The sequence below is a fragment of the Meira miltonrushii genome, assembly GCF_003144205.1.
Source record: "Meira miltonrushii strain MCA 3882 unplaced genomic scaffold FA14scaffold_3, whole genome shotgun sequence".
NCBI lineage: Eukaryota > Fungi > Basidiomycota > Exobasidiomycetes > Exobasidiales > Brachybasidiaceae > Meira > Meira miltonrushii.
This window is the reverse complement of record NW_020289945.1, coordinates 2,666,993-2,692,358: the sequence shown is the minus strand read 5'-3', so window position 1 is coordinate 2,692,358 and position 25,366 is coordinate 2,666,993. Positions and strand designations below refer to the sequence as shown.

Genomic DNA, 25,366 nt, shown 5'->3' with positions numbered 1-25,366 from the left:
TGTTATTTTGCCCCAGGAAGAAAGTATGCTAATCCATTTACTAACAGATTTAAGACTGAGAAAAATGAATTAAAAAAAAAGATGATCGTAATTCACCTTGGCAAATGCGGTCTGTCATTGTGCTTTTCTTAAACCCCACCCCCTTAAGGAGATGAGCCGCTTGCATGTTAGGACGCGTGTGTGTGTGGTCTTGGCTGTGTAATGCAACTGTATCGACATGTGCAGTGCATTGTATTTAAAATGTTGCCGAAAAGACACTAAGGATTGATCGACTAAAAGAGCATTTGTGTGTGGGTTGAGAGACCGGATTGCATCTTTTTGCTTAAAGTGTCCCTGCATCATTTGCATTAAAGTCACTATCCGGTATCAAGGATAACATCTGAACTGCAATCATTATTATCATCCAACGATCATCAACGATAGCAAAGCAAACAGTGCTGGGGAGTTTGAACAATTCGGTTAGCGACGTAAAATCAACTTGAACCCAAAAAAAAGTGCGACACCTGACCACCAAAATCAACTTTTATTAAGCTATGAGCATTTAGTCAATTCAACAAAGGGAGCACTCCGATCCAAATTGCATCAAGGGCATCTTCCCCACACCATTAATTGACGTCATGGCATTGAGTCCGACTCAAAGAACGTTCTTGGAACCTGATCCTGCATCCCTTCAAGATACCATTTCGGTCAATCCTTTGTCCTTATACGATCGCCGCGGCTCAAAGAATTCTTACGCCTCATCTTCTGCAAGATCACATGGCGCAGATAGTAGGGCAAGTGATGGATTCTATACGCCAACATATATCTCTTCTGCAGAATTTAGAGCATCACGAATATCCAATCGAAGAACTTCTGCATCCAATCAAGGATCACAAGACCAACACCAACCAAATCCAATCTCACCACGTTCACAAGGATCTTTTCAAAAAGATGATTCTAGCCCGTTCATGCCTGTTCGTAAGCCAAAAGCAGAAGTGAACTTGTTTCCGGTCGATGTTGAAGATGAAGAAACAGAAGATGATGCACATACACCTTTACCTTTGGCAACTCCTGTTTCTCCTAGTTCAAATCCGTTAGCGGACTGGCCGCAAAGTCCTTCAGATACGATACCCACTTCACAAGCCGGCTCAACTGAAGGCGAAAGGTCGTATGGATATCTAATTGACTCTTACAAGCGTTCATGGGAAATTGAAGCTACTCCATCAAAAATAGATCCAAGGTCAGATTCAGGTGTCATTTCACCTTATATGGCATCCTTTATCTCTGTTGAAGAACCAAAATCCTCGAACCATGCATTCTACCCAACTCATGACCTTCAATCAAGCCGCCAAGACAATATTGAACAACACAAAAATACACAGCCCACGTTCATAATACCAAAACGAAGGACTAGTAGCAGAAGCGGCGGCCCTGAAACGCCTTCAATACAGAATTTGCGGAATGTAAAAGTGGAAAATGATTCGTTGGATGGAGCGCTTGAGAAGATTGATCACATTTATAATTCTTCAATCACACCTCTCAGCTCGCCGGATTCGATGCCTCAAGGAAATTCAACTACATTTGGCGCCCAAAATTCGGCTTCCGTGTCGGATGTTGAATTCGTATCGGACGATCGAAAATTCACAGCAACAACAGGCTATCCGAACAGTCTTACCTCAGCCGGTGATTCGTCAAATTTGATTGCATTTCCAGGTATAAATGCTCCGAACACATTTGAACAAGAGAACAAATACTTACCTGTGCAATCAACAAATTCATCCAATTCGGAAGTAGCGGCGGCAGCATTAACAACAACGCCTCGATCTCCTCTTTCAAAAGCATCTGTTGCACTGCAAAAGCTGGGCAATTTTAGATCCAATGTGTTTGGAGGCTCAATACAAAAAACCGATAGCGCACCTTCAAATTTCACAAGCAGTTCTGCGAAAGAAGAATATTCGATGACGTCCCCTTCATCGGCTTTAGCGTTGTCTGGGTTACCAGCTTCATTTCAAGCACCAATGAACGAAAATATAGAAGTGAATGGAATCGATGCAAAGAATCATTATCCACCTTCATCATCTAGAAACTTGAACGGCTCCAGTGGACTTGGTGGTTCGCAAAGTGTAGATGGGAACATTGGTGGTGGTAATCACGCAATAGGATTATCTTCCATCAAGGGAAGATTACGTACCCTGTCCGGCAGCCTGCGCAGGATGAACTCAAAAAGTGATCACAGCAATGTAGACGGAGTAGGACAAAGTTTTAATGAAGGGCCAAGAGAGCGAGGTAGCGGTTCTCCGCTCATGCATGCGATCCTCCCTTCCGCTCGTCAGTCTGCTTTGACTCTTGCTTCATTAGCGGCCAAGAAAGGAAGCAGTCCACCTATTTCAACTTCTCATTTGACAACTTCTTCTGATATTCAAAGTGAAATTTTACGACCGGAAGATGCAGCGATGCCTTTTATAGCATCACAAAGATTTTTAAGACCTGCTACTTCCCCTGGCATTCAACGTGGTCCTCAGATGAGTTCAAGTTCCGATACAAGAACATCATCAGGCTGGAGTGCGCCCATCACTGACGAGACAGACAATAGCTCTACTCTGAGACCAACGCTGGACACGATTGCCAACACCCCTTCATCTTCTGGCTCTGTGCCCACTTTGAATAGCATCAAACGCAAACCGGTTCCAAACTTAGATCCGACTGCAAGACCAAGAACAGCCTCTCCCGCCATGATTGAATCAAATTCATCGCCACAAACCCTTTCGGTCGGCAAAGCTCCTCGATTGCGTAATGCGATGTCTTCCACCGCCTTGAATATTCCGACCAATGCAAAAGAGCATAATGCAAGTGTACCTGCCGTTCTTGTCCCAAGCAATTTTGGACCACAAAAGCGTTCTTCTGCAGCCAGTCAATTCGGCCCCGCTTATCCTCGTCGTCGTTCATCTTCGGCTAGTCAACAACAAAATGCAACACCGCCTATTTTGATAAGAACGACGAGAAATAGCGAAGAAGAGTCGGTTTCGCCTTTGACAAAGACAAGACAATTGTTTGATGATACGGTTGATCATCAATCATCAGTTGATACGGTTACTCAGCCTATACGGATGCCCCGTAGAGGGTCTACAAGCAGTAATCGAAAGCCTGTACCTACAATCTTAGGTCTTGCTGGCAATAATGCTACGTCGGATATTACGTATGATACAGCCAATCGCGCAAGAAGCTCTTTGGGGGCTGAAGGTCACTCGATGCCCAGTAAGAGTAGCACAACCTCAAATACAAACATTTCGTTCAATGGCTATTCTCTAACGGCCGGTGGCGGTAGCGGATCTGTGCAACCACTTTCACCCCGAAGTCTTGGCAATTGGCAAGGATACGGACATTCAAACGTTTCGGTTGAATCGACTGGATCACCTTTAAATACAAACATTCGCCTTCGTACTGCACCGGAAGCACAAAGGCCAAGTATCGTCTCTACGACGGGAAGGCCAAGTATTGTCTCTTTGACGGGAAGTCAAACAGGCTTTGGTACTCAAAGTGGCTCTTCACAAGAGCATTCTTCTCACAATTTTCCTACGCAAAATCGACAACAAAGAGTTTCACGTTCTTCTGGCACTGGCATAGATTCGGGTCTTCAAACATATCTCAACGAAGAAGATTATCAAATCATTGAAGACGAACCTATTGTTGCTAAAGATTTGAATTTGGCCAGCATCAGACATAGAGTTGCTCCTGAATTCGTTAATACTGGCTCAAGGTGGACAAATCCTCATCGTCCTCTGTCAATACGATCGCGAAGGATGAGTTCGGATACTTTGCGTGATGATGCTCAAAGCATGTTCGACGGCTCAACGAGCACGTTTAATGGCGAACAAGGAGACATGGGCAAAAAATCTGTCTTGCTCGGATCTGACAAAGAACAAAAGAAACGTAAAGGTGCAGTAGAAGCACGTGAGAAAGAATTGACGGTTGAAGCATTGAGCAAAGCAGAGATGGCATACGCTCATATTGACATCTGGACCGAATCTAGACGTGGCAAATGGATCGTCAAATGTCCCGCACCAGATGATTCATATCCTGCCGAACAGTTACCAGACATTTCTGATCCATGGATGATTCCAATTGATGCAAAGGGAATCGTTCGCCGTAAGAAGTTGAAATCCAACATTGAACTTTCCTCGACGAAAACAATCATCATTTGTCCCGATTGTCGTGAAGCTGCTCAGTTGAACATCGCTCACAACTGTTCCACGTGTCATGGATCCGAAAGGGTTGAAATGGTTTACACGGTACAATGTGTAGTTCGTATGGCTCAATTCTTGCCACTCAAATTGCCCGCTGCTCTTTTGCTTGGCACCAAGCAACCTCACATCAAATACATTGATGCTGCTGATCCTGATCATCGAACGGATATCTTACGTGACCGTGCTTTGGAAGGATTGCAAAGTTCTGCTGCCCGTGTGATCCGCGTTCACAATGTTCAACATGGTTCAAGGCTATTGATGGGCCGTGTGAGAATCACTCGAATTGGTGTTTTGACAGTGAGCATTCATTCTGCAAAGAGTAAAATTCCAAGATTATTCGATGTGGAAGACGGTGCGAATGGTCAGATCAATGAAGTTACACATTTCGCAACTACTTCAAGCGGACGTGCTTCAGTGATGAGCAATGGAACGTCAAGCAACCGTGCCTCGTTCTCTCGTAAAGGATCTTCGGCAGGCCTGAGTGTTGATCATATGCCTTTGCCTGATGATATGGATTCGGTAAAGAGTGGAAAGACGAACAAATCTCGTGGAGCTTCAAGTTTGTTTTATTCACTTGCAGGTAAAAAGAAGAACGGTTTCGGCAATGCAAGTTCTCCTAACTTGATCCAATCTGCTTATCAGAATAATGCGGATTCCATTCCTGCTTTGCCTGATCATGAAGATCTTGGTGGTTTCGGTCGTACACACAAGCGTAACAATCTCAGCGTTAGTGATCCTGTTCCAATCTTGGACGGTCAAACTCAATTACAATCTACCTTGTATACCTCTAAGGCAAACGGTAAACGCTCGCTGAAATCACTTTTCCGTCATCATTAAAGAGTTTTTATTATTTTCGTATCTGCTCTGCTTTATCTTTCGATTTCTGTATATCTCTGTTTTCCCCCTTTTTTTCAGCTCTCATCTTGATGATGGGATACATTCATGTACCAATGCTCTCAACTTTCACGCTTGCTTCATTTTTCTCAAAATCGACAAATACCCTGGTTTATTCATGTCACATTTATCTCACACGCATCCTTGTCATTCTTGTTTTTCACAAATAAGCAATTGATCAGCATTTCATTTATACATCAACGATATGATCAGCAGTAAAAAAAGAAGTGTTTGTGTGTGTTTGTTTGCATAATGGTATAAATAAAAGATGATTTAATTGGCTAAACCCCTAAAATTACGACTTTGATTTGTTTCCCGGAATCGAAGGACGAAATTGACAACAGTGACGGCCAACAAGACACCGCACAAGATTGTAGGACCATAAGCATCAAAGTAAAAGTTTGAAGATTCACGTTTACGAATTTTGAGTGATCTCATAACGTAAATCGAGCCAGAGTAAGCGATTGCCAATAAAGAAACGATTGTGAACAGCCCACTAACGATCAAACCGATTTGATCACCTGGTTTAGAATAATTAATCATTCCAACGGCCAAAGCACTAATGAAGATTGACATCTCTAGCCATTTCAAAAACGTTCTTTCAGCAGCGAAATAAACTTTTGGTTCGATACGAATTGGAACGGAAACCTTTTTGCCTGGTGCTGCATGGAATGAGTTAACGTATTCACGATTTTCTTCTTCATCACGAGCAGGGACAGTACGAGCAGTAGAAGGCGCACCATCTTGATCATCTTCATCATCACCATCTTCGCCGTCTGCGTCTCTACTGTATTTGGCACGCCATAGACGTTTGATATTGTTTGGCGTCAATTTAGTGAAATAATTTTTGTCAAATGCTGTACTTGTGGAAAGGATTTCTTCTCTCCCCTGTTTGGGAGCTCTATTGACATCGCTTAACCGTCTTTGCATTGAGATTGTACTTTGTTCTGCTTGTAATGCTCCAGCTGCATGTGCGCTCGTTGCATCTGGATTTTCTGCTCGTTGCTTTTCCAACTCTGCTTGTCTTCTTTGAATATTTTTCATTCTTTCTTCACGTAAATTTGTCAAATCACTGATTGGCAAACCTAGGCTATCAGCTTCACGTTTGGGATCTGCCATTGTTCCTTTGTCAGGTCCATGATGTGAATCATCATCGTGGTCTGCCTCAAATTCATCTTCACTGACGGGTTCGTGATAAGGTGATTCGCCATTCTTGCTGCCTGGCGTGGATGCGTTGGAGTAATGATGGGAAGGAGGTCGTTGAATTTCCAATTCACGCATAGGTGCTTTACGAATATCGATATCCATTTGTGGCAACCAGAAAGGAACGAGATCAACTCGATTGGGCAGCAAGGTAGCACAACCATGAATGAATTTGGAGAATTTAGGCACTGCTTCAACCAAATGACTTGCGACCAATTCACGAACCCATTCTGGTGGTTCTTGACCCATTTGTGTTTGCAGCTTGACTTCCAATACACCATAAGGGAAACGTTCAACGTCTTCGGCCGGCAATTGTTCGAAAGGATAATCGATTCCGATATCCATTCTACGCCAATTATCTCCCGCGCGCTTTCTACCATCCCAATTATCTTCACGTACCAAGGTCAACTCAGTATCCAAACTGATACGAACACGGGCATCACCGGGCAATTGGAAAGCAGTACGGTTGTAGAAACTACGCATGACAGGTGTCAATTGACGAGTGAGGACGGAGTATTGTACTTCATTGGCCAATTGTAGCATAGAATCGATTTCTTTATCGCTCTTCTTTCCTTTTTTACGTAATGCTTCGAATGTATCATCCATACGATATTCACCACGCATGAACGCATTCACGTTTTCTTCTTTGATTGGGAAACGTGCCTTGACTGACTTTTCTCCTGTCCAATCTTCACGATGCGTCTTACGTTCAACAAAGATTTGCTTGTTATCCATACCACCATACCAACGCAAACGCACAGCTTCAGCACCTTCAGTCTTTTCTAGTCTTCCCAAGTACAATTCCAAATCTTCATTGTCGTAGTAAATACTTGTGATTGCGCTATCTTCCGGTAGATATTCTTTGTCGGGGTTGAAAACGAGCACTGGCAAATGCTTCAAAATGACCAATTTGAGTGGAACGATGTTGTCTGGATGAACCCAATACTTTGTCGTTTGACGAACGAAAGCGGATTGCGATCCACCCGCACTGCTATCTCCTTGAATTGGGTTACCACGTGTGCGGACAAGGTCGAACAACTTCGACAGTTTGACGATTAGCATGTCGTAATTCTCCTTGTAGAATGGGCGGGCTGTCAAGTAATGCTGAACGAACTCCTTGCGTAATAGGCGACCGGTTTGTTTATCGTGCTTTTTGACAATCTTGTGGAAACCGGTATAGTTCAATTTGGTGAATAGAGCAAGATCGTGTACATCTGCGATGATGACTGCTAAGCGTTCTTCTAGCTCCAAGAAGCGCTCTTCGTATGCATCCGTATCTTCGGTGTCTGTGTCGAATTCGTCATCGGTTCCTTCATCGTGATGAGCAATTATATCATCATGCTGATCTGATGAATTTCCATTTCCACGTCCGTTGTGACCTTGTTCAGATGTATTATGCGCATCAGATCCTTGTGTAAGTGAAGAAGCTGAATTTGCACGAGAAGAAACCAAAAGATGAACTTCTTGTTGTGCTTTTTTGATTCTTTCAGTTAATTCTGTTACTTTTGTTTTTTGAAAATCGTACACTTTATCCAATTCTTTTCGTAATTCATCCACAAATTCATCTTCATCTTTATCTGTCCAAATTAAACCACCATTTTTTGCAATACGAGCTTTTATTTCTTTTTTCAATTCACTGTATCGAATATATTTTGATGACCACTCTGAATAGAGAGAAGTTTTGATTGTACGACCGAACTTCATCTTTTTTGTGAAATTGAGTGTTGAATGATGATCGTTGGTAGCATGCAAGCACGGAGCTCCTTTTTTTGGTGTGAGGAATGAAGGCCCCCCGTGCGCGAAAAAAAGAAAAAGAAGTGCAAATAAAGCAGAAATAGGAGACTGGTGGAGAAAAGAGTGAGAGCGTGTTGAGCAGGAACGGTTCCGTAAATTGAGAGAGGACCGCTTGTTTTTTTCAACTAGGAAACCGTTGTGAATCGGTCTAGATCGCCGAGAAGAAGTTAAAGGATGGAATGCAGGGACGAAGAAGAACCAAGGCAGACAGACATGTGTATATGTTCCCAATGATGTGAGTGTTTCAATTCAATCCAACCAGACTGCTTCCTAACTTGCATTGGTTTCAATTCTGCACGAGTCGACGTGCCTTGTTGCATTACACTTCTATGCGTGTATGTATTGGCAGCTAAAAGTATATTTCCGGTATACGGTGGAGGCAGTACATGGCTTAATGCACCGTAAACTACTTTATTGAATGCAAAGCACGTCCTGCAATGCACACACACACATACGCGATACGTATTCCACAACTTTTAGCGTAAATGGTTATTTCTGATGCTGTGGCTGTCTGCCTGTTTGGTAAGTTTGACAGGATTAATCTTCTTCTTCGAACCGGCGATATCGAATGATAAGTTTCACCGTTGCAGGCAATTATGCGGCGAAACTCATCAGAAGTATTGTTTAGCGATTTACAAGTGAGTACATACACTATACTCCCTATTCAATGTGAATCAATTACAAGCTGCTTCATAGTATTTCAAGGCAAAAGAGGACAATATGCTATCATCATCCATACGCTAATAATATGCATTGGGGAGGAAGTCATTGTAACATTTTTCAATTGTTATGATTGGATCTGCATGTACACGTTCCCTCAACCGATTGTTGAGCGGAGTTGAAGAATATTGTTTGTGTGTATTGTGTAGTACGATTTCACGCATCAAACCAGCACAACACTGCATAACGCGTAGAGCCGCGCTAGTTTAAATTCATATCTCGCCTCTTTTCCCTTTGCGTTCTTCCAACAATGCGGTTCAATCCCTACCCGCAATATCCTTCTTGGCATCGGCTGAAAGGAAAAGATGACGGCTTATATAATGCATGCTAATGACAATCATCATCTGGCTCTTCGGGAATCTGCTTGCACATTTAGAAATCACAGAATGAATTGTTTTAAGCTTTTGTAATATATATTGATTGTTTTATTTCTCACCATCCTACTCTTCGCTTCCGAATTTGCTGGACTTCCTCTGCACTTAAGCGCCAAGCGATACTGTCATCGTCATTTCGATTATTGTTTCCCATTCCTACGTTTGATTGATCAGCAGAAGCAGTCGAAGTATCAACATCATTCGTAGAAACGTCTTCATCCAAATTGACCAAATAAGAAATATGTGTCAATCTTCCAAATCTTTCTCGTAATCCACCAGTTGCACTTTGAGAAGATAAAAACGTTGATACCGTTCGAATGTCTTTATCGAATCGTAAAGCTCCTAATTCACTGTATTGCACATTGAAAGCCCACGTCTCCCATGCTTGTACCAGCGCATCAATCGAAAGTCGCAATAGCACTTCCCAATTATCAGACGTGAACAAGTCCTTGTAACCGACTGCATGAATCACTTGATCCCAGCCACGGGTTAGCTTTCTGACAAAAAGGGAGGAACCACCATGACTTGATGCTTCTTCTTCTGCGATCGCATAGTCGTCCTCGTTAAGAACATAAGATACATCCCTTAAGCTTTCCGACAATAATTGACGGATACGTGCTCGCAAAAGCGTTGAGAAGAACAAATCCATATGTGTTCTCACAATATTGCGAATACGTGGAACTAAGACTGATAGCGCTTGAATGGTAGATGAAGCAATCGCTACATCCTTTTCGGCATATTGCCTTTGTAGATTATGCTCTTGCGAGAGCTCATTCAGAATCCTGGTCAGATAATCACCTGAAGTGCTCAAAACATTCAAGTACACTCCAAATGTAGAGCGTATCTCTCTGCTTGCTGCATCTTTGCGTGGTCCTTCAACGACCATGCTACCGCTATTTGTCCTTGATACCAAATCTAACGAACGAACGATAGCCTGAATGAAATCTTCATCAATGATGTAACGCACGTTGCGGCTCATTGTGGAAAGAATGTCCAAGTTTGAAGTTGAAACAGCTCGGGCTAGAACCAATCGAACCAAATAGAATACATCATCCAACAAAGGCGTAGTCAAAGGTCGTGCTGTAAGATCAGGCGTATCGATGCGATGTGCTTTCTCAATGCTACATCGCAAGAACCAGCTCTCTAACGGTACATAAACGCTTTGCATCAAATCATCAACCTTTGTCCCGAGCTGTGACTTCTTTATCACGCTTAAAGGCAAATTCTTCTCCTGCTTATCGTGCTCTTCATCTTGCTGTGTCTGAGAAGCACGACGCCTTGAAGGATCTAATGAAGGCAGCAGCGATAGTCTTCGATTGTCAAGCGATGACCTGCGGAAATCCTTCAGTTCGTCGGCCCCTCCATTAGATGCATCTGCTGAATGTGTGTTCATTTCCTTTGTATCCAGACGTACTGTCAAAAAGTGCTTATATGTACCCCAGCTGGCCGCCATTGCTGCCAATTCTCCAACGATCTTGTCAACCTCTCGTGTATCAACCTGAGGCGTATCATCAGCAGCAGCATTTTGTGGTGTAGACGGCGTGCCTGGACGACCTGGGATATTGAACCCACTTACGACCCTAGATCCTACATTTGCCATTCTCTTGGCTGCTGCAGTAGAGGATGAAGATGTACCGATGGATGCGACATACGTGAAATTGTACGATTTTGCTTCTTCCAACTTTCTCCGCACATATCGTTCATCGTACCAAGTATCGCATACACGTTTACCTAATCGATCACATTCTTCTTGCAACTCAGGCATAACACCTTCAGCAAAGTATCCTTGGCCATAATGCGAGTCGACAAGTGGCTGATGCTGATCGATCAAAGAGGCTAAATTCTCAAATAGATGCGTCAAGATTTGTGCATGGCGTAAAGCTGCTTCGCTGTTTCTGCTATTGCCCAGCAATTCACCGATGCTCTTACCTCGTTCACGTACCATTGAACGGGCAAACTGTGCATATACAGCCAAACCTTCCGCTGTCCATCCGATCTGAGGAAACATTGTGAAGAACTTGGTAGCCTCTACAGTATCTTTTGCTTCTGTAGCTTGTTGGAATCGCTCGGTAAAGACTTGCAAGAGCATCTTACGCATCGAAAGTAGTTGAACTGGAGGCGGGTCCGGGTATTCAGATGTAGGAACCATCATCGCAGCAAATCTTGACTCCAAAACATCTTTGTCTATAGAAAGGGCTCGAATGCAATGCTGGGTTGCTGTTCCATAATCTCTCTGTTCGATCGCAGCAGCCATTGAAAGCAGAGATGCTTTCAGATCGCCTACCTTCTCAGTCCATATTGCTGCTTTTTCCACCCTTTCGCTTTCTTCGTCTAATCGTCGTACACTTTCACTGATTCGTTCTGCCGTCGTTCCTGTTTCTTTCAGTCTACGTGCCAATACCCTTGCTTCATCTGTGATTAAATCCGTTTGACGTCCTAGGCCTGACAATGCCTGACGAGATGTGAATGTACTTTCCTGTGCTTTTGCAAGATTGTCTTGGAGTGCTTTATCCAGTGTTGCTGATTGGGATGCCAACTGTGCCAATGCTTGACGAACTTCACTAGCTTTTGTCAAAGGAACAGGACGTACATTTGAATTTGAAGAAGATCTCATCACTGCTCCTGCGCCACTTATGCTTGGTGATCTTCTGTCTATCCTTCCATTTTCTCGTGATCCAGATGCGATTCTCAGAGATGTTCCATCTCCAATCGGACCTGCAACGGACATCTTCTTCTCACTCCTTTGCCATTCGTGTTGGAGGAGGAGTAGAGTGAGTGTACGCTAGCTAGGCCTTCCTTCTCTTCTTCCCCCGCGTGGTCTTGTGCCAGACTATTCGCGTTATCCCGATTTCCGCGCGTACAAAATAAGGTCGAGTATATGCTCTTTCAAAATACATTTCACGGCACAGATAATGAACGATCATATACATACAATGATGCACATGACGTAGATGCAGTGAGAGAAGAAGTGAAAGGTCTGATTGAAGCAAATCTTGATCACTTTATAATTCTCACTACTTTTGGAAACACCTGTGTGACCTTTGATTATCGAATCATGAAAGAATTATGAGAAATTGCTCTGTTTTGGGAACATAGATTGCGCCCATCCAATGCGATGTATGAATAATCATAATCTGAATGGATATACTTGCACGTTCAATTGACAGCGAAACAGCCACATGACTGTATGCAAGAACATTCAAAAATAATCATAATGTGAAATCGTATTTCTAGACAATTTTTAATCCCTTCTTCTTCTGTTGCACAAATAACCGCTTCTTCGTCCTTCAGATCCTCCAAAAGCATACGTAACACTGTACCAGCCCCTAATACTGATCGGTAATGCCTAGTTGACTTGAAATCTGAATCATTAAACACACATCTGAAAAGTCTAATTGACAAAAAAGAACGGTATTCACTTTGTTGGACACAATCACGAAAATATATCCGAAGCATTTCTATGTCTACTTCTGGACTGCGAGCGTGTTGAGTGAGATGACCATCTTATCTTGGAGCGAGACTGCATTGCAGCTGATCCATATGTTTTTTATGCCAGTTTTTTGATTTGTACAGTTCTTTCTAGCTTAAGGTCTTTTTATACATCAATACTTCTTATTCATTTACGTAACAATTTAGTAAAGACACCAGAGAGAAAGGGTCTTCTCAGTGTACATGAGCAAATTTAAGTAAATCTTCCTAGACATTGTGCTAAAAATGATGAAAACGGATTGGAAGAATATTATAAGTGACTTAGATGTGATGCTAGTGTGATGTATCTGGATGAGGTCAGACCGTGGCGCTCTTTCATTTACGCGTCTGCTTATGTACGCCCCTCTAAAGCAACACTTTTGCCCGCGTTTACGCTAGTGGTCCCTCCCTCGTGATCTACGCGTTATTTAGGGGTTATATTCTATTCCTAGTACGTGTTGTTTTGTTTAGGGGCTCAAGCGATTAGGCATTTTAACAGTTGATTAACAGAAAAGGGGAGAAAAGTGTTGATCTTTTTCAATCAAACACAGTGGGATAGTGTGTTGTATTGCATGCCGATGACATTCATTCTATCTTTTAGTCTCTGTTTCATTTCATGGATCCCATTCAAAGAGGGTAACTTGAACTCAACTTGCATGCAATCACGCATCGGCCATCAACCTTTTTATTCTTTTCAGCGAGGCACGCGCGCATTTGTGCATTCAACGTTCATACTTGACTTTCCTATCCTTCATTGCTGCCATCATCTGGAGTTCAAGGGACAAGGAGAGCAAAGTGATCAAGAACTATAATACATCAAAAGACTTCATCCCGAAGTTATTACGCGTCAAACTCCCCTCTCTCTCCGATCACCAACTCTTCTTCTTACGCGATCATTACCCCAAAGGTAATAACCATACAACATGGCATCAGCCACCAATGGAGACCTTGCCGGTCCTTCTCGTGTAGGCGGGTTACCACGTCCAGGTGCAGCTGCTGATGCTGCCGCTGCAGCTGAATTCGCAGCAAAGAAATGGGTTTGGATTCCTGATGGCAAAGAAGGTTACTTGCAAGCATTCGTTGTAAGAGAAGAACAAAATGGTGAAATAAGCGTTTGTAGTCTTGCAGACGGTCAATCACGTCAAGTACCTACCGATGATCTGAGCAAAATGAATCCTCCCAAATTCGACAAAGCAGAAGATATTGCCGATTTGACTTTCTTGAACGAAGCAAGTGTGGTACATAATCTTCGGCAAAGATATTTCAGTGGTTTGATTTATACCTACTCTGGTCTCTTCTTGGTTGCTGTCAATCCTTATCGTTCTTTGCCCATATATACAGATGCAGTTGTGGCATCATATAAAGGCAGAAGGAGAGAGGAGAATGCACCGCACGTTTACGCTTTGGCAGATGTGGCCATGCGAAATATGTTAGAAGCCAACGAGAATCAAAGTCTACTCATCACTGGTGAATCAGGTGCAGGTAAAACGGAAAATACCAAGAAAGTCATTCAATATCTAGCCGCAATTGCGATAGATCCTTCATCCTCTTCAATGCCAAGCAGTAGCGGAAGCGGTGGTACTCTCACACGTTCCGCAAGCTCGACAAGACACGTTATGGATCATTTGCGAGGCATTGAAGGTATTGCAAGCAAGAAATTAGGCCTGCTAGAACGTCAAATCTTGCAGGCCAATCCAATCTTGGAAGCATTCGGTAACGCGCAAACGATACGAAACAATAACTCAAGTCGATTTGGTAAATTCGTTCGAATCGAATTCACTTCAGCAGGAGCAATCGCAGGCGCAAATATCGACTGGTATCTACTAGAGAAGAGCAGAGTTACAACACGAAGCGAGAAGGAACGCAGCTTCCACATTTTCTACCAGCTCCTACGAGGCGCAAATGCTGATTTGAAATCCAAGCTTTTGTTGGGTAACACGCCGGAAGAGTACGATTATCTAAAGAACACCAGGAAGCATGTTGAAGGTGTTGATGATGCATCGGAATGGAGGCTACTGCTCGAAGCATTGAACGTGGTCGGTTTCTCTCCTGAAGAACAACAAAATCTCTTCCGAGTCATCGGTGCAATCTTGCAAGTCGGAAATATTCAATTGGCCGATGATCGATCAGAGCAAGCTCGTATCACAAATGCAGCACAAGTTGAAAAAGTCTGTCATGTCTTGGGTCTGCCCCAACAAGAGCTCAACACCGCCCTCCTAAGACCTCGTGTTAAGGCTGGTCGTGAATGGGTCACACAGGCCCGCACGCGAAGACAAGTGTTGGACGAAATGGCTGCTCTTTGTAAGACACTTTACGAAAAGACATTTGCCAATATCGTTGATCGTATCAATCAAGCCTTAGACCGACCTACAAGCAAGAGTAGCTTCATTGGTGTTTTGGATATCGCAGGTTTCGAAATCTTTGAGACCAACTCGTTCGAACAATTGTGCATCAACTATACCAACGAAAAGCTACAACAATTCTTCAATCACCACATGTTTGTTCTAGAACAAGAAGAATATGCTCGGGAGAACATTGAATGGGACTTCGTCAACTTTGGATTGGATCTGCAACCGACGATCGATCTTATTGAATCCACTACTCCGATCGGTATCCTATCCTGTCTCGATGAAGAATGTATCATGCCAAAAGCAACTGATTTGACATTCACAGAAAAGCTCAACAATATCTGGTCAACCAATCGTGACGGAACCGCACGCGATCAAGCTGGACTAGCGATTGCCAACGAAAAGGGAGTTGCACATGGATCAACAAAGTATGCTCCTGCCCGATTTGCTCAAGGTTTCACAATCAAGCATTATGCTGGAAATGTTGAATACCGCACAGACGGATGGTTGGAGAAGAACAAAGATCCTCTCAATGATAATCTCACTCGTGTCTTATCTGAATCGAGTGATCGTTTCATTGCTTCCTTGTTTGCTGAATATGCTGTCGATGATGAATCTGCAGCGGCACAATCGGCACCGAAGCGAAGGGTGAAGCGCGGTGCATTCCGTACAGTTGCTCAAAGACATAAAGAACAATTGTCATCATTAATGTCTCAACTCAGTTCAACGCAACCGCATTTCGTCAGATGTATCGTTCCCAATCCTGATAAGAAACCAGGAAAGATGAACGTTCCACTCGTTCTTGAACAATTACGTTGCAATGGTGTTTTGGAAGGTATTCGTATCGCTCGTCTTGGTTATCCAAACAGATTGTTGTTCACCGAATTCCGTAATCGATATGAAGTCTTGACACCAGGTATCATTCCACGTGGTTATATGGACGGCCGTAAAGCATGTCAACGAATGGTCGAGGCTTTGGAGCTCGATCGTGCAAGTTTCAAGATCGGTTTAACAAAGATTTTCTTCAAAGCAGGTGTTTTGGCTGAAATGGAAGAAAGACGTGATAGGCATTTGCATGACATCTTTGCAAGATTCCAAGCTGCTGCACGTATGTTTACTGCAAGAAGACAGATGAAGAAGATCTTGAACAGAGCAGCTGCTGTTCGTACGATTCAACGTAATGCTCGTTTGTACGTTCAATTGCGTGATTGGCCTTGGTGGCAATTATACACTCGTGTTAGACCTTTGCTCAAAGCTACAAGACATGATGAAGAATTGAAAAAGAAGCAAGCTGAATTGGCATTGATCACTGAAAGAGCCGAAAGAGATCAACGTGAAAAAGAAGCTTTGGAAGCACTTCGATTCCAATTGGAAAACGACAAGAAAAAGGTGGAAAGTGAATTGCATAGCGAACGTGCTCTTTTGGTTGATAAAGATCAGTTATTGGCAAGATCAAAAGAACGAGAGAGTGCTTTACAGGAAGAACTTCAAGCGATGCAAGCTGATATCGATCAATTGGACAATCAACTCGAGAGAGCGATTGCAGGTCAAAGAGCTGCCGAACAAGCACGAGATGAACTGAAAGTTGCATTTGATGCTGCTGCTACACATTTGCAAGATTTGGATGCCAAACAGAACGCATGGGAACAAAGAGAGATGGACTTGATGTCCAATGTAGACCGTCATTCTGAAGAGGTTGAAAAGATTCGTGCCGAACATGCAGCCTTGCAAAAGGAAAGGGTTGATCTTGATCGACTCGTTCAAGCGAAAGAGCAAGATATCGAACGAATGCAAGTTCGAATGCGTGAAGCAGTTGCGGAGCTGGAACGCAAGCTGACCACAGAAGCAAAGAATCGCGAAGAGGAGATTGTCAAGCGCACTCAATTGGAAGAACAATCCCGTCAATCTTCTTACAGATTGTCCGAACTTGCTCGTGCTTCCACTGATCATGAAGAGCGTATCAAACAGAAAGAGGCTGAACTTGCAAATAGTCAAGCCAAATTACAATCGATCACGAGCGAGCGCGACAATCTAGGCAAGCAATTGCAAGAAGCTCGAGCAAAGATTGAGACATTGTCAGGTGATTTGCGCAGTGCAAAATCCGAACAAGGTCGAACTGTTGAACAGCAAAGTGCACTGCAGAAAGAACTCGATGAGACACGAAGATTGATGCAAGCTAAATCATCAGAAGATTCTAAACAAAAAGAATTGCAACGAAGACAAGAAGGTGAAATGTCTTCTTTGCGTCAACAAATGACTCAATTACGCGATGAACTTGCACAATCCAAACATCAATCACTCGAACAGATCAACTCTACTCGTGCTGAAGCAGAGACTGCTAAACGTCAATATCAAGAATTGGTCAGAGCACACGAGGATCTGAAACGACAAGTCGAAGATAATGATCGCCATATGACAGAAGCAAGTGCAACACTAGCCGCCGCTGAACGTGCAAGAAGAACGGCTGAAGGTGAACTGGGTGCTATTCGCAATCAAGTCGAATCGCACAAACAAGCTATCGCCGAGGCACAATCTGCCAAAGATGCAGCTGAGAAACAATTGACAGCATCTCATCAAAAGCATCAAGATTTGGAAGATGCTCTATTGGAATTGGAACGCGATCAATCGAATTGGAAGTTGAAGGCAGATCAAGTCAATACTGAACTGTTGGCCGAGTCGAAACGTCGTGAATTGGCAGAAAGCGCTGCTCGTCAAAGCAAGAACACTGTTCAAATGCTCGAAGCACAACTTACAGCAAAGGACAAAGAATTCCTCCGAATGAAAGATGAGCTAGCATTGACACAAGCAGATTTGAGAAAAGCACAATCGATGACCAATAAGACTATTGTCGAACACGTTCACGTTTTGGAACAAGCAAAGAAGATGACTGATCGTCAATTGCAAGATGCTTTGGATAAATGTCAAGCATTGGCCAAACAGTTGAACGCTGTCGAGAAAGCAAAAGATCGTTTGCGTATCGAGAACGAAGATTTGAATCGCGAAAACAGAAGATTGCAAACGGATACAGGTGTCAGTCACGGTCGTGGTGTTTTGACGACAACGACTGCCAACGTTGCACCGAGTGCCAATCATTCTGCTGATAGCAAGATGGTCAAATCATTGGAAGGCAAAGTTCAATCACTCACAGTTTCGTTGCGAGAGAAAGATGTTGCTCTATCTGATGCTCGTCGCAAAGAGTTACAAAGCGAATCGAATATGTCAAGAACCGTTCAACAATACGAAGCACGGATCACTGAGCTCGAACGTGAACTTCGCGGAAGTCAAACTGCAAGAAGTACAACGTTCCAGAATTTAGCCGATTTGGTGCAAAATACAAATGATGGTGATGATGGCGCGTTCAGACGAAAGCTATTGGAAGAATTACGTGCTGGACATGATGAATTGGAAACGGACTTTGCGGAAAAAGAGGCCTTGTTGCGAAATCATAAGATGGGCAATGGAGCTTCACCTTCAGCAAAGAATGCCAAACCGCTCTATACGTTTGGTAACCTGCCACCTTCCAAGAAGAGCAGTAATGCAATCGTCACACCTTCTGATTTGAGAAGGCAATCAGGTGGTGGTGGATATACGAATGGAAATCATACTGCTGCATCGCCCAATCTACGCGAAGAAGAGAACAGGAGACAGCTGTTGGCAGAGCATCGTAAGACACAAGCCAGATTGGAGTCAGAGCTAGCCGAATTACGTCAACGCTTAGGCCGTGAAACCGTTGCTCACAACGAAGAAAAGAGCGAAAATCGTCGATTACGAACAGCATTGCAAGAAGTGCAAATCAATGTTGCTTCTGATAGTCAATCGTTTGCCAAATCACGAGATGAGGTATCCCATCAAAAAGCAAAATTGGACGAATATCGTAATATGATCGATCAATTGGAAATGGATAAACTCAAAGCGCAAAAGGCTGAAAATTTAGCAAAGCGAACGTTGGTGGACGTTGAACATTCTTTGGCTGAAAGTATGCGCGAAAGAAGATCTGCACAAGAAAAGATTGATGAACTGGAAAGCTCTTTGCATGAAGCAGCATTGCAACTCCAAAAAGGTGGACGTGATTGGCACGAAGTAGAATCTTTGCGCAAGCGAATGGCAGAAGAATTTGATGAAGAACGTGGAAGATACAAATCAGACATTCGTCATTGCGAAGAGTTGATTGAGAAATCACGTCAAAGATTCCAACAAGAGTTGTCAGACGTCACTGCTGAAATCAATGCTAATCGTGCAGTTGTTGAACAGCTACGAGAGGAGAATCGTCAATTGCGCAATTCATACGATGAATTAACCACAGAGATTGAGCATGGTGCACTATCGCAAAGTGGCTGGCAACGCGAGAAAGAATCGATGGAAGCCAGAATCTCGGATATTACCCGAGCTTATCATGATTCTTTGAACTCTCAACATGAAGCACAAAAGCAATTGGATGAGATGTTGAAGGAAATTCACGATCAAAGCATCGCTTTGGGTCAAGCAGAATATCGTTATTCCCAATTGCAAATCCAGTATAACTCCCTCATTTCCAATGCTGGCGTTGATGAAGATATGATCAATTCATTGGAAAGTGCTGTTGAGAAATATCGCACGCAAGCTCAATTGCATTTTGAGAATTGGAAAAAGAGTACCGAAGACCTTCAACTTCAAACGAAAAATTTACGATCACAAGCAACGATCAGAAGACCTGGCTCAAGTCAACCGGAAGGAGCAGGTTTAGCAAGTCCTTCACGTATGAGCGTGAGGGCCATGTGAGGGTAATACTCACATGAATTAACAATTAAAAATGTATATATTCCCATCTCTTTTTTCTCTCTCGTTTTTTGTCCTCAGTATCGTTTTATGTGCTAATGCCTTGATATCATGTATACAATTTTATGCCGAATGGTTAAGCATCTTAACATGGTGTGCTGTGCAATGCAGTGTCTCTGACTGAGCAGCAATTATTTAGGCTGAGTTGCATTTGTGGAGAAGTGCATCGCGCTAAAATTAAACTTGTTGTGACCTTCTCCTGACAGCCATCACATTGCACAATGTCAAAGAACCAAGGAGCTTCACAGCTTCCATATCAATTAGTATTGGATACCATCTTACCTTTGCTTGATATTCAAACATTGATCAGATTACGAGCCGTTTCGCATGCGTTCAAAGAAGCAGTAGACGATAATGTCGTATGGAGAAGGCGAATAAGGAGTGATTTCAGATTTCCACTACAAAGTTCAGCTCGAACGACAGGATGGAAAACGATCTATCGCGGGCTAGCAAATCCTGAGCTGTATACATGGGGAGAAGAATCGCATTATAGGCTGGGTGTAGAAATACGAAAAAGACAACCGAACCAAGATGAATCGGAAGCATTAGAAGGAAGTGATTTTAATCTAATCAAACGATATCGTTCTGCGCCTTTTCCACTCTCAATCAAATGGAGAAATGCAGATTTGTACGATTCAAATGCAAGGGTTACCGAATGTCATCAATTCGATTCTGAGCGACCGCCAAATTTTGAAATTCGTCAAGGTATTCCACTCAGACGAATCTTGCCAAACGGAAGAGAGAGTAAACATTCGATTGATGTTGGTGTTCCGGTCGAAATACATGCTGGCGGTTGGAGTTTCTTTCTTATGACAAACAAAGGTCAAATTATCACTTGGGGATCAAGTACAGGAAATGGAGATTCTTCAGGAACAGAAGAGATGTTCCAAAAGCCAACACTGTTGGATCTGAACGGAAGACAAGCAACTTCTCTTTCTGTTGGTCGTCAACATGCAGTAGCGCAAATGGACGATGGCAGTATATTTGAATGGAGTAACAGATGGGATAGACCTGCAGTACATTTCCAATCTTCCATTCTCAAAGAGATTCAGACAAAAGAAGAATTGCATATTGACCAAGTGGAAGCAGGATGGAATTTTTCGGCTGCTTTGGTGAACAGTGATCATGGAGAGGGCGTGGGTAATGTGCTCATATGGGAAAGCAGATGGACGTATGATCTGCAAAGAGCAATGTGGTATGAAAGGGCAATCCAAGAAGGTGCAGATTCTTCAACTATTGAACCTACTTGGCAAGTTGCTGTGCCGACGGTTCTGCTTCCTGTACCACCGAAACGATTTACCAGGATCGCAGCTGGAGATAGATTCATCATTGCTTTGAGCGATGATGGTCTGGTGTATTACCTTGAAATTCCGGAAATTAGACAAGATCTGCGTACCCAAGCATCCGATACGCCCCAAGCAAGCGCAGATAGATTGAGGAAAGAGTTGGACAGAAGATATACTCAATGGAAAAAATTGAGCTCTTTCTGTGAGAATGTACGACAAGCGGGTCAGGAAAGCGAAGATGGGGAGAACGTGTGGGACAGGCCTGGCTTGAATCATCTACTTTCGTCCAACGTACGCATCACTCACATTTCTGCTCAATTCAAGAACTTTGCAGTTTATGCACCTGAAGCTGGAAAAGAAGGTCGAGATGTAGATGTACAAAGTGGAAAGGGATTAGGAATCGTTCTTTTGGGTTCGAACGATGCACATTTACGACCGAAAATCATTCCTGAATTGCAAGGAGTTGGAGTGATTAAGATTGTTCAAGGCGATTGGCATTCGGGTGCATTGTTGCTGGATGGCAGTGTAAGAACGTGGGGATCTCAATCAAATGGAGCGTTGGGAACGTGGGATTCGATTCCAACTGTTGAAGGAGCGCAATCAGTTTTCAGTGCACCTCAGCCTCCAACGAATGATTTCTTTTCCAATATGGGTGGTTTGGTCACTGGGATCTTCCGACCTGCAATGCAAGCACGTCAACAAGCACATATTCGAATGCAACAAGAACAAGCGGAGGCTCAATCAAAACAACAAAGTGGTGAACATCAACAAGGGGAGTCGTCTAGCAGATCCAATAATATGGTAAAAGCGGAAAAAGATCGATACCTTTTACGCAATTTACCCGATCAACAACCTGAACCGAAAGCTGTTCGATTTGGGTTCCCTAAAGTTGGAGAAATGCGTAACGGTAAACGAATTGAGGAGAGTGATTCTATGGAAACTAAATATGCATTTGATATAGCTTTTGCAGGTTGGCATAGCGGTGCATTGGCTGTTGATAGAGCTCTAATTTTTGATAGTTGATTGTATAGTATCACGCAATGCTATTCATTATAAACTGTTTGTGACAGTGAGGACCCTTGACACGATGTAGGAACGCGAACACGCGTAAGATTAGTTGTGTTGATGTTTTTTTAGTGCTAAAAGATCAACACTTTCTTTTGAATAGGCGCCGCGCTAGTTATGCTGTGCTCATTTTGTTTGTTGATTGTCTATGCGGGCGTGCATGAAGAAAGTTGTTTGATATATGCATTAAAGAATTGCCATTTTGGTCAAAGATACAATAGAATCATCATTCTGTTTTGCTACCATCACCATTTATCAACCTATCACTCAAAGTGAGTCTGGCAAGAATGCCTTCTTCTTCCTCATCATCATCATCACTAAACACAATGCAAGAAGACGGTCAACCACTAGTAATTCATGCAGAAGGATTACCATGCTTAAAACGACAACAATTGGAGAATCTTTGTATCCGCTTAGGGGTGAAATCAACAGGAAAGAAGAGTGAACTGATCGCTCGTTTGGAAGGATTCGCAATGGGAAAAAGCGCTTCTGTCATGTCTAACTTGAACGCACAAGCCGAGGTTCCTGAGGAAGTAGTGGAAACAGAACAAGCTCCAGAAATGAACACAGCCTCTCAAGAGAGCCCAGATGAACAAAAAGAAGAGGACGAAGAAGGAGCCGACGATGGCGATATTAGCATGCTACCAAACACAGCCAGCATTCGAGTTATCTCAAAGCCACGTGAATCTCACTTTGTTAGTGCCATGCCAGATCCATTCGAAATGGAAATTGGTGTGGTATTACCCAGAAGCGATAGTAGTAACGGCAGCTTGAGCAGTTTGAGTAAACGATCGGTTAGCGGTACCACTCTCAAAGAACTTGATATGCAGAAACCAAATTTACCCAGCACTCAACAAAATCACATGGCTGAAGAGAAATCCACAAAGCGAACAGTCTCGGGCAGCTCTCTCTACCCATGGAAGAAGCTCATGGGCAGTCATAAGGCAAGTAGCGAGTCATTGTCAAAGAAAGATGAGTCAAGCGAAGCCAATAACGCACAGCAGACCGCTGCAGGACCTTCTACTGCAGAGATGGGACTAGGCTTGACCGCAAGTGATAGTCAAGCCAGCATCTCGAGTGCTTTCCGTAAATGGCTCAAAGGTGAGGGTACATCGAGTATCACTCCATCATTTCCTTCCACTCGGAGGGTCACCCGAAGCGCTTCTGCTGCTAGCAGTGTACTCAATGCTTCCAAAGCGGAAGAAGAGAAAGGTCCACTGCAACAAGAAGTTGAGCAGCCTCAAGCCATTTCTGAAGCACCCATCTCAAAACGTAAGCGCTCAATTGGTGAAGGTGATACATCTCATGATGATTGTGGTGTGCCCACCTCACCTGAAGTGCCACAACGCCGTATCAAACCACGACCAAGTCGTGCAAAGAGGTCTAATGTGACACCAAGTATGGAATCTGCAACCTCACCATCAGCACAAGAGAAGGTCTGGGCAGAAATGCAAGCTCGAATGGCTGCAAAAGCAAAAGAATCTTCAGAAGGGGAGAGCAGAAAGGTCTCTGGTGCATCTTCGATCGGAAGTGGCGCTCAAACTCCAAATTTGCCACCTTCGCCTTTGAAATCGGTCAATAGCCGTACAAAAGGTAGATTCAGTTCACAACATGATAAACAGTTTGGACGGATGGATAGCATTGCAAGTCATTATTCTGCTCGTAGAGATGTAAGTAGTGGTACAGGACGTGCAAGAAAGGTATCTGAGGCTATCGAAGATGAAAAAGATGCAGAGAAACAAGTCGCTCCAGTCAAAAAGGCACGCTTGGATGCTCCGGCTGAAGACAAAGAGGTAGCTCCAGCAGCCAACAAAGCAATCACGATTGCACCTGCCGACCCTGCTTTACCTCAAAGGACAGATGAAGAAAGGGCTGCGATCAAACGAAAGTTGGAATTGGCACGTCATAGGAGGAGAAGCAGTACTGCAGCTGCAAGAGCCAGTGCATCCTCCGCTACTGCACGTCGAGCAGCTGCTGCCCATGCTGGTCCTTCTTCTAAGTTATCCAGTGCGATCAAATCGGGTGGATTTGCATCAAAGATTTCGTTTGCCGTTCGTGGATTTATGGGAGCTGCTGCTCGTGGCCTGACAAGCAATAGCACTGTTGTCCCTCCTGCTGTTGAAAAGGTGAAAGAACAAGAAGTAGAAAGAAGTACAAGTACATCCATGGCACCTCCAGCCACACCTTCGATTGGACAAAAGAGTTTGGAGAAGAAGCCCAGTGTACAAACATTGACCGCTACTTCGCCTTCGAAATCGTCATCAGCACTTGCTAAGAAACGCTCCACGTTTGATTTACAGGCAAGCTTGGCACGCAAGCCAACAGGCTATACACCTTATTCAGCAAAGGAAACTATTGGAATGTTGAACAGTTCTCCCATGAAGCCAAGCACGTTCAATGCAGATTCTTCTTCTGTCTCACGCTCTAGCAGCATTAATTTCCCATCTACTTCTCCGGTCAAAAAGACAGTCGTGAAAGAGGAAATGGAGGAAGATACAGAGAATCAAGAACCTTCAAGCATGTCTCCAACACCAAGTACGCCTGTCTCTCCTCGTGTGGGAATGGTGAAAAAGACACGTTCGTCAGCATCCCATTCGGCACGATCGTCAATCAAAGCAGGTAGAAAGTCCAACATCAACAACGCATCAAGAGCATCAGCTGCACGATCTTCCGGTGTGAATGGAACGCCAAATTCGCGTAAACGACCACCATCTTTGCAATCCGTCAATCAAACAATGGCAAAAGATATAGTTAGCGCTCGTCGTTCACGTACGAATGCAATGCATACGAGTGGAATACCACAACGTCAATTCAGACAATCTGCTTCGCATGGAAATCGTAGATCAAGTGCTGCTATCAACGCAACGGCAACTTTACGCAATTCTACCTCTTCTACTATCAATGCTCCTCCTCCTTTGCCTGCTCCTCCTGCAGCAGGACATGGATCGCCAAGAAAAGGAAACAGCTCTGCTTTCGTTGAAGGTAAAGGACGTGGAAAATCCGGTTTCTTGGAAAGTGATCATGATAGCATCCCAAGGGCAAGCTCTCAACCACAACGTAAAAGAAGCACGCAAGCCTTAACCATGCAATCGTAGAATCAGCTTTTTCTACCTTCTGTTGTATAAATATGCTTATATCTGTATTATCTCTCTCTACGTTTTTGTCATACTAGAATC

General features: G+C 43.5%; 5 protein-coding genes across 5 annotated transcripts; 3 read left to right on the top strand and 2 right to left on the bottom strand.

The window, feature by feature from the left end:
• Nucleotides 1-335: 335 nt before the first annotated feature.
• On the top strand, nt 336-5,260 carry FA14DRAFT_191333 (uncharacterized protein). Its single transcript, XM_025501857.1, has one exon. The coding sequence runs from the start codon at nt 618-620 to the stop codon at nt 5,058-5,060; it is 4,443 nt and encodes a 1,480-aa protein (XP_025354562.1). The 5' UTR covers nt 336-617; the 3' UTR covers nt 5,061-5,260.
• Nucleotides 5,261-5,288: 28 nt separating this feature from the next.
• FA14DRAFT_148565 (putative VTC4-vacuolar transporter chaperone) lies at nt 5,289-8,340 on the bottom strand. The gene has a single exon (XM_025497376.1). It carries the CDS (start codon nt 8,022-8,024, stop codon nt 5,391-5,393), a length of 2,634 nt encoding a protein of 877 aa, XP_025354561.1. The 5' UTR covers nt 8,025-8,340; the 3' UTR covers nt 5,289-5,390.
• Nucleotides 8,341-8,794: 454 nt separating this feature from the next.
• On the bottom strand, nt 8,795-11,965 carry FA14DRAFT_161713 (COG4-domain-containing protein). The gene has a single exon (XM_025499252.1). The coding sequence runs from the start codon at nt 11,934-11,936 to the stop codon at nt 9,267-9,269; it is 2,670 nt and encodes an 889-aa protein (XP_025354560.1). The 5' UTR covers nt 11,937-11,965; the 3' UTR covers nt 8,795-9,266.
• Nucleotides 11,966-20,035: 8,070 nt separating this feature from the next.
• Nucleotides 20,036-22,170, top strand: FA14DRAFT_191329 (RCC1/BLIP-II). Its single transcript, XM_025501856.1, has one exon. The coding sequence runs from the start codon at nt 20,061-20,063 to the stop codon at nt 22,146-22,148; it is 2,088 nt and encodes a 695-aa protein (XP_025354559.1). The 5' UTR covers nt 20,036-20,060; the 3' UTR covers nt 22,149-22,170.
• Nucleotides 22,171-22,436: 266 nt separating this feature from the next.
• On the top strand, nt 22,437-25,358 carry FA14DRAFT_70623 (uncharacterized protein). The gene has a single exon (XM_025502737.1). It carries the CDS (start codon nt 22,478-22,480, stop codon nt 25,283-25,285), a length of 2,808 nt encoding a protein of 935 aa, XP_025354558.1. The 5' UTR covers nt 22,437-22,477; the 3' UTR covers nt 25,286-25,358.
• The last annotated feature ends 8 nt before the right edge of the window (nt 25,359-25,366 follow it).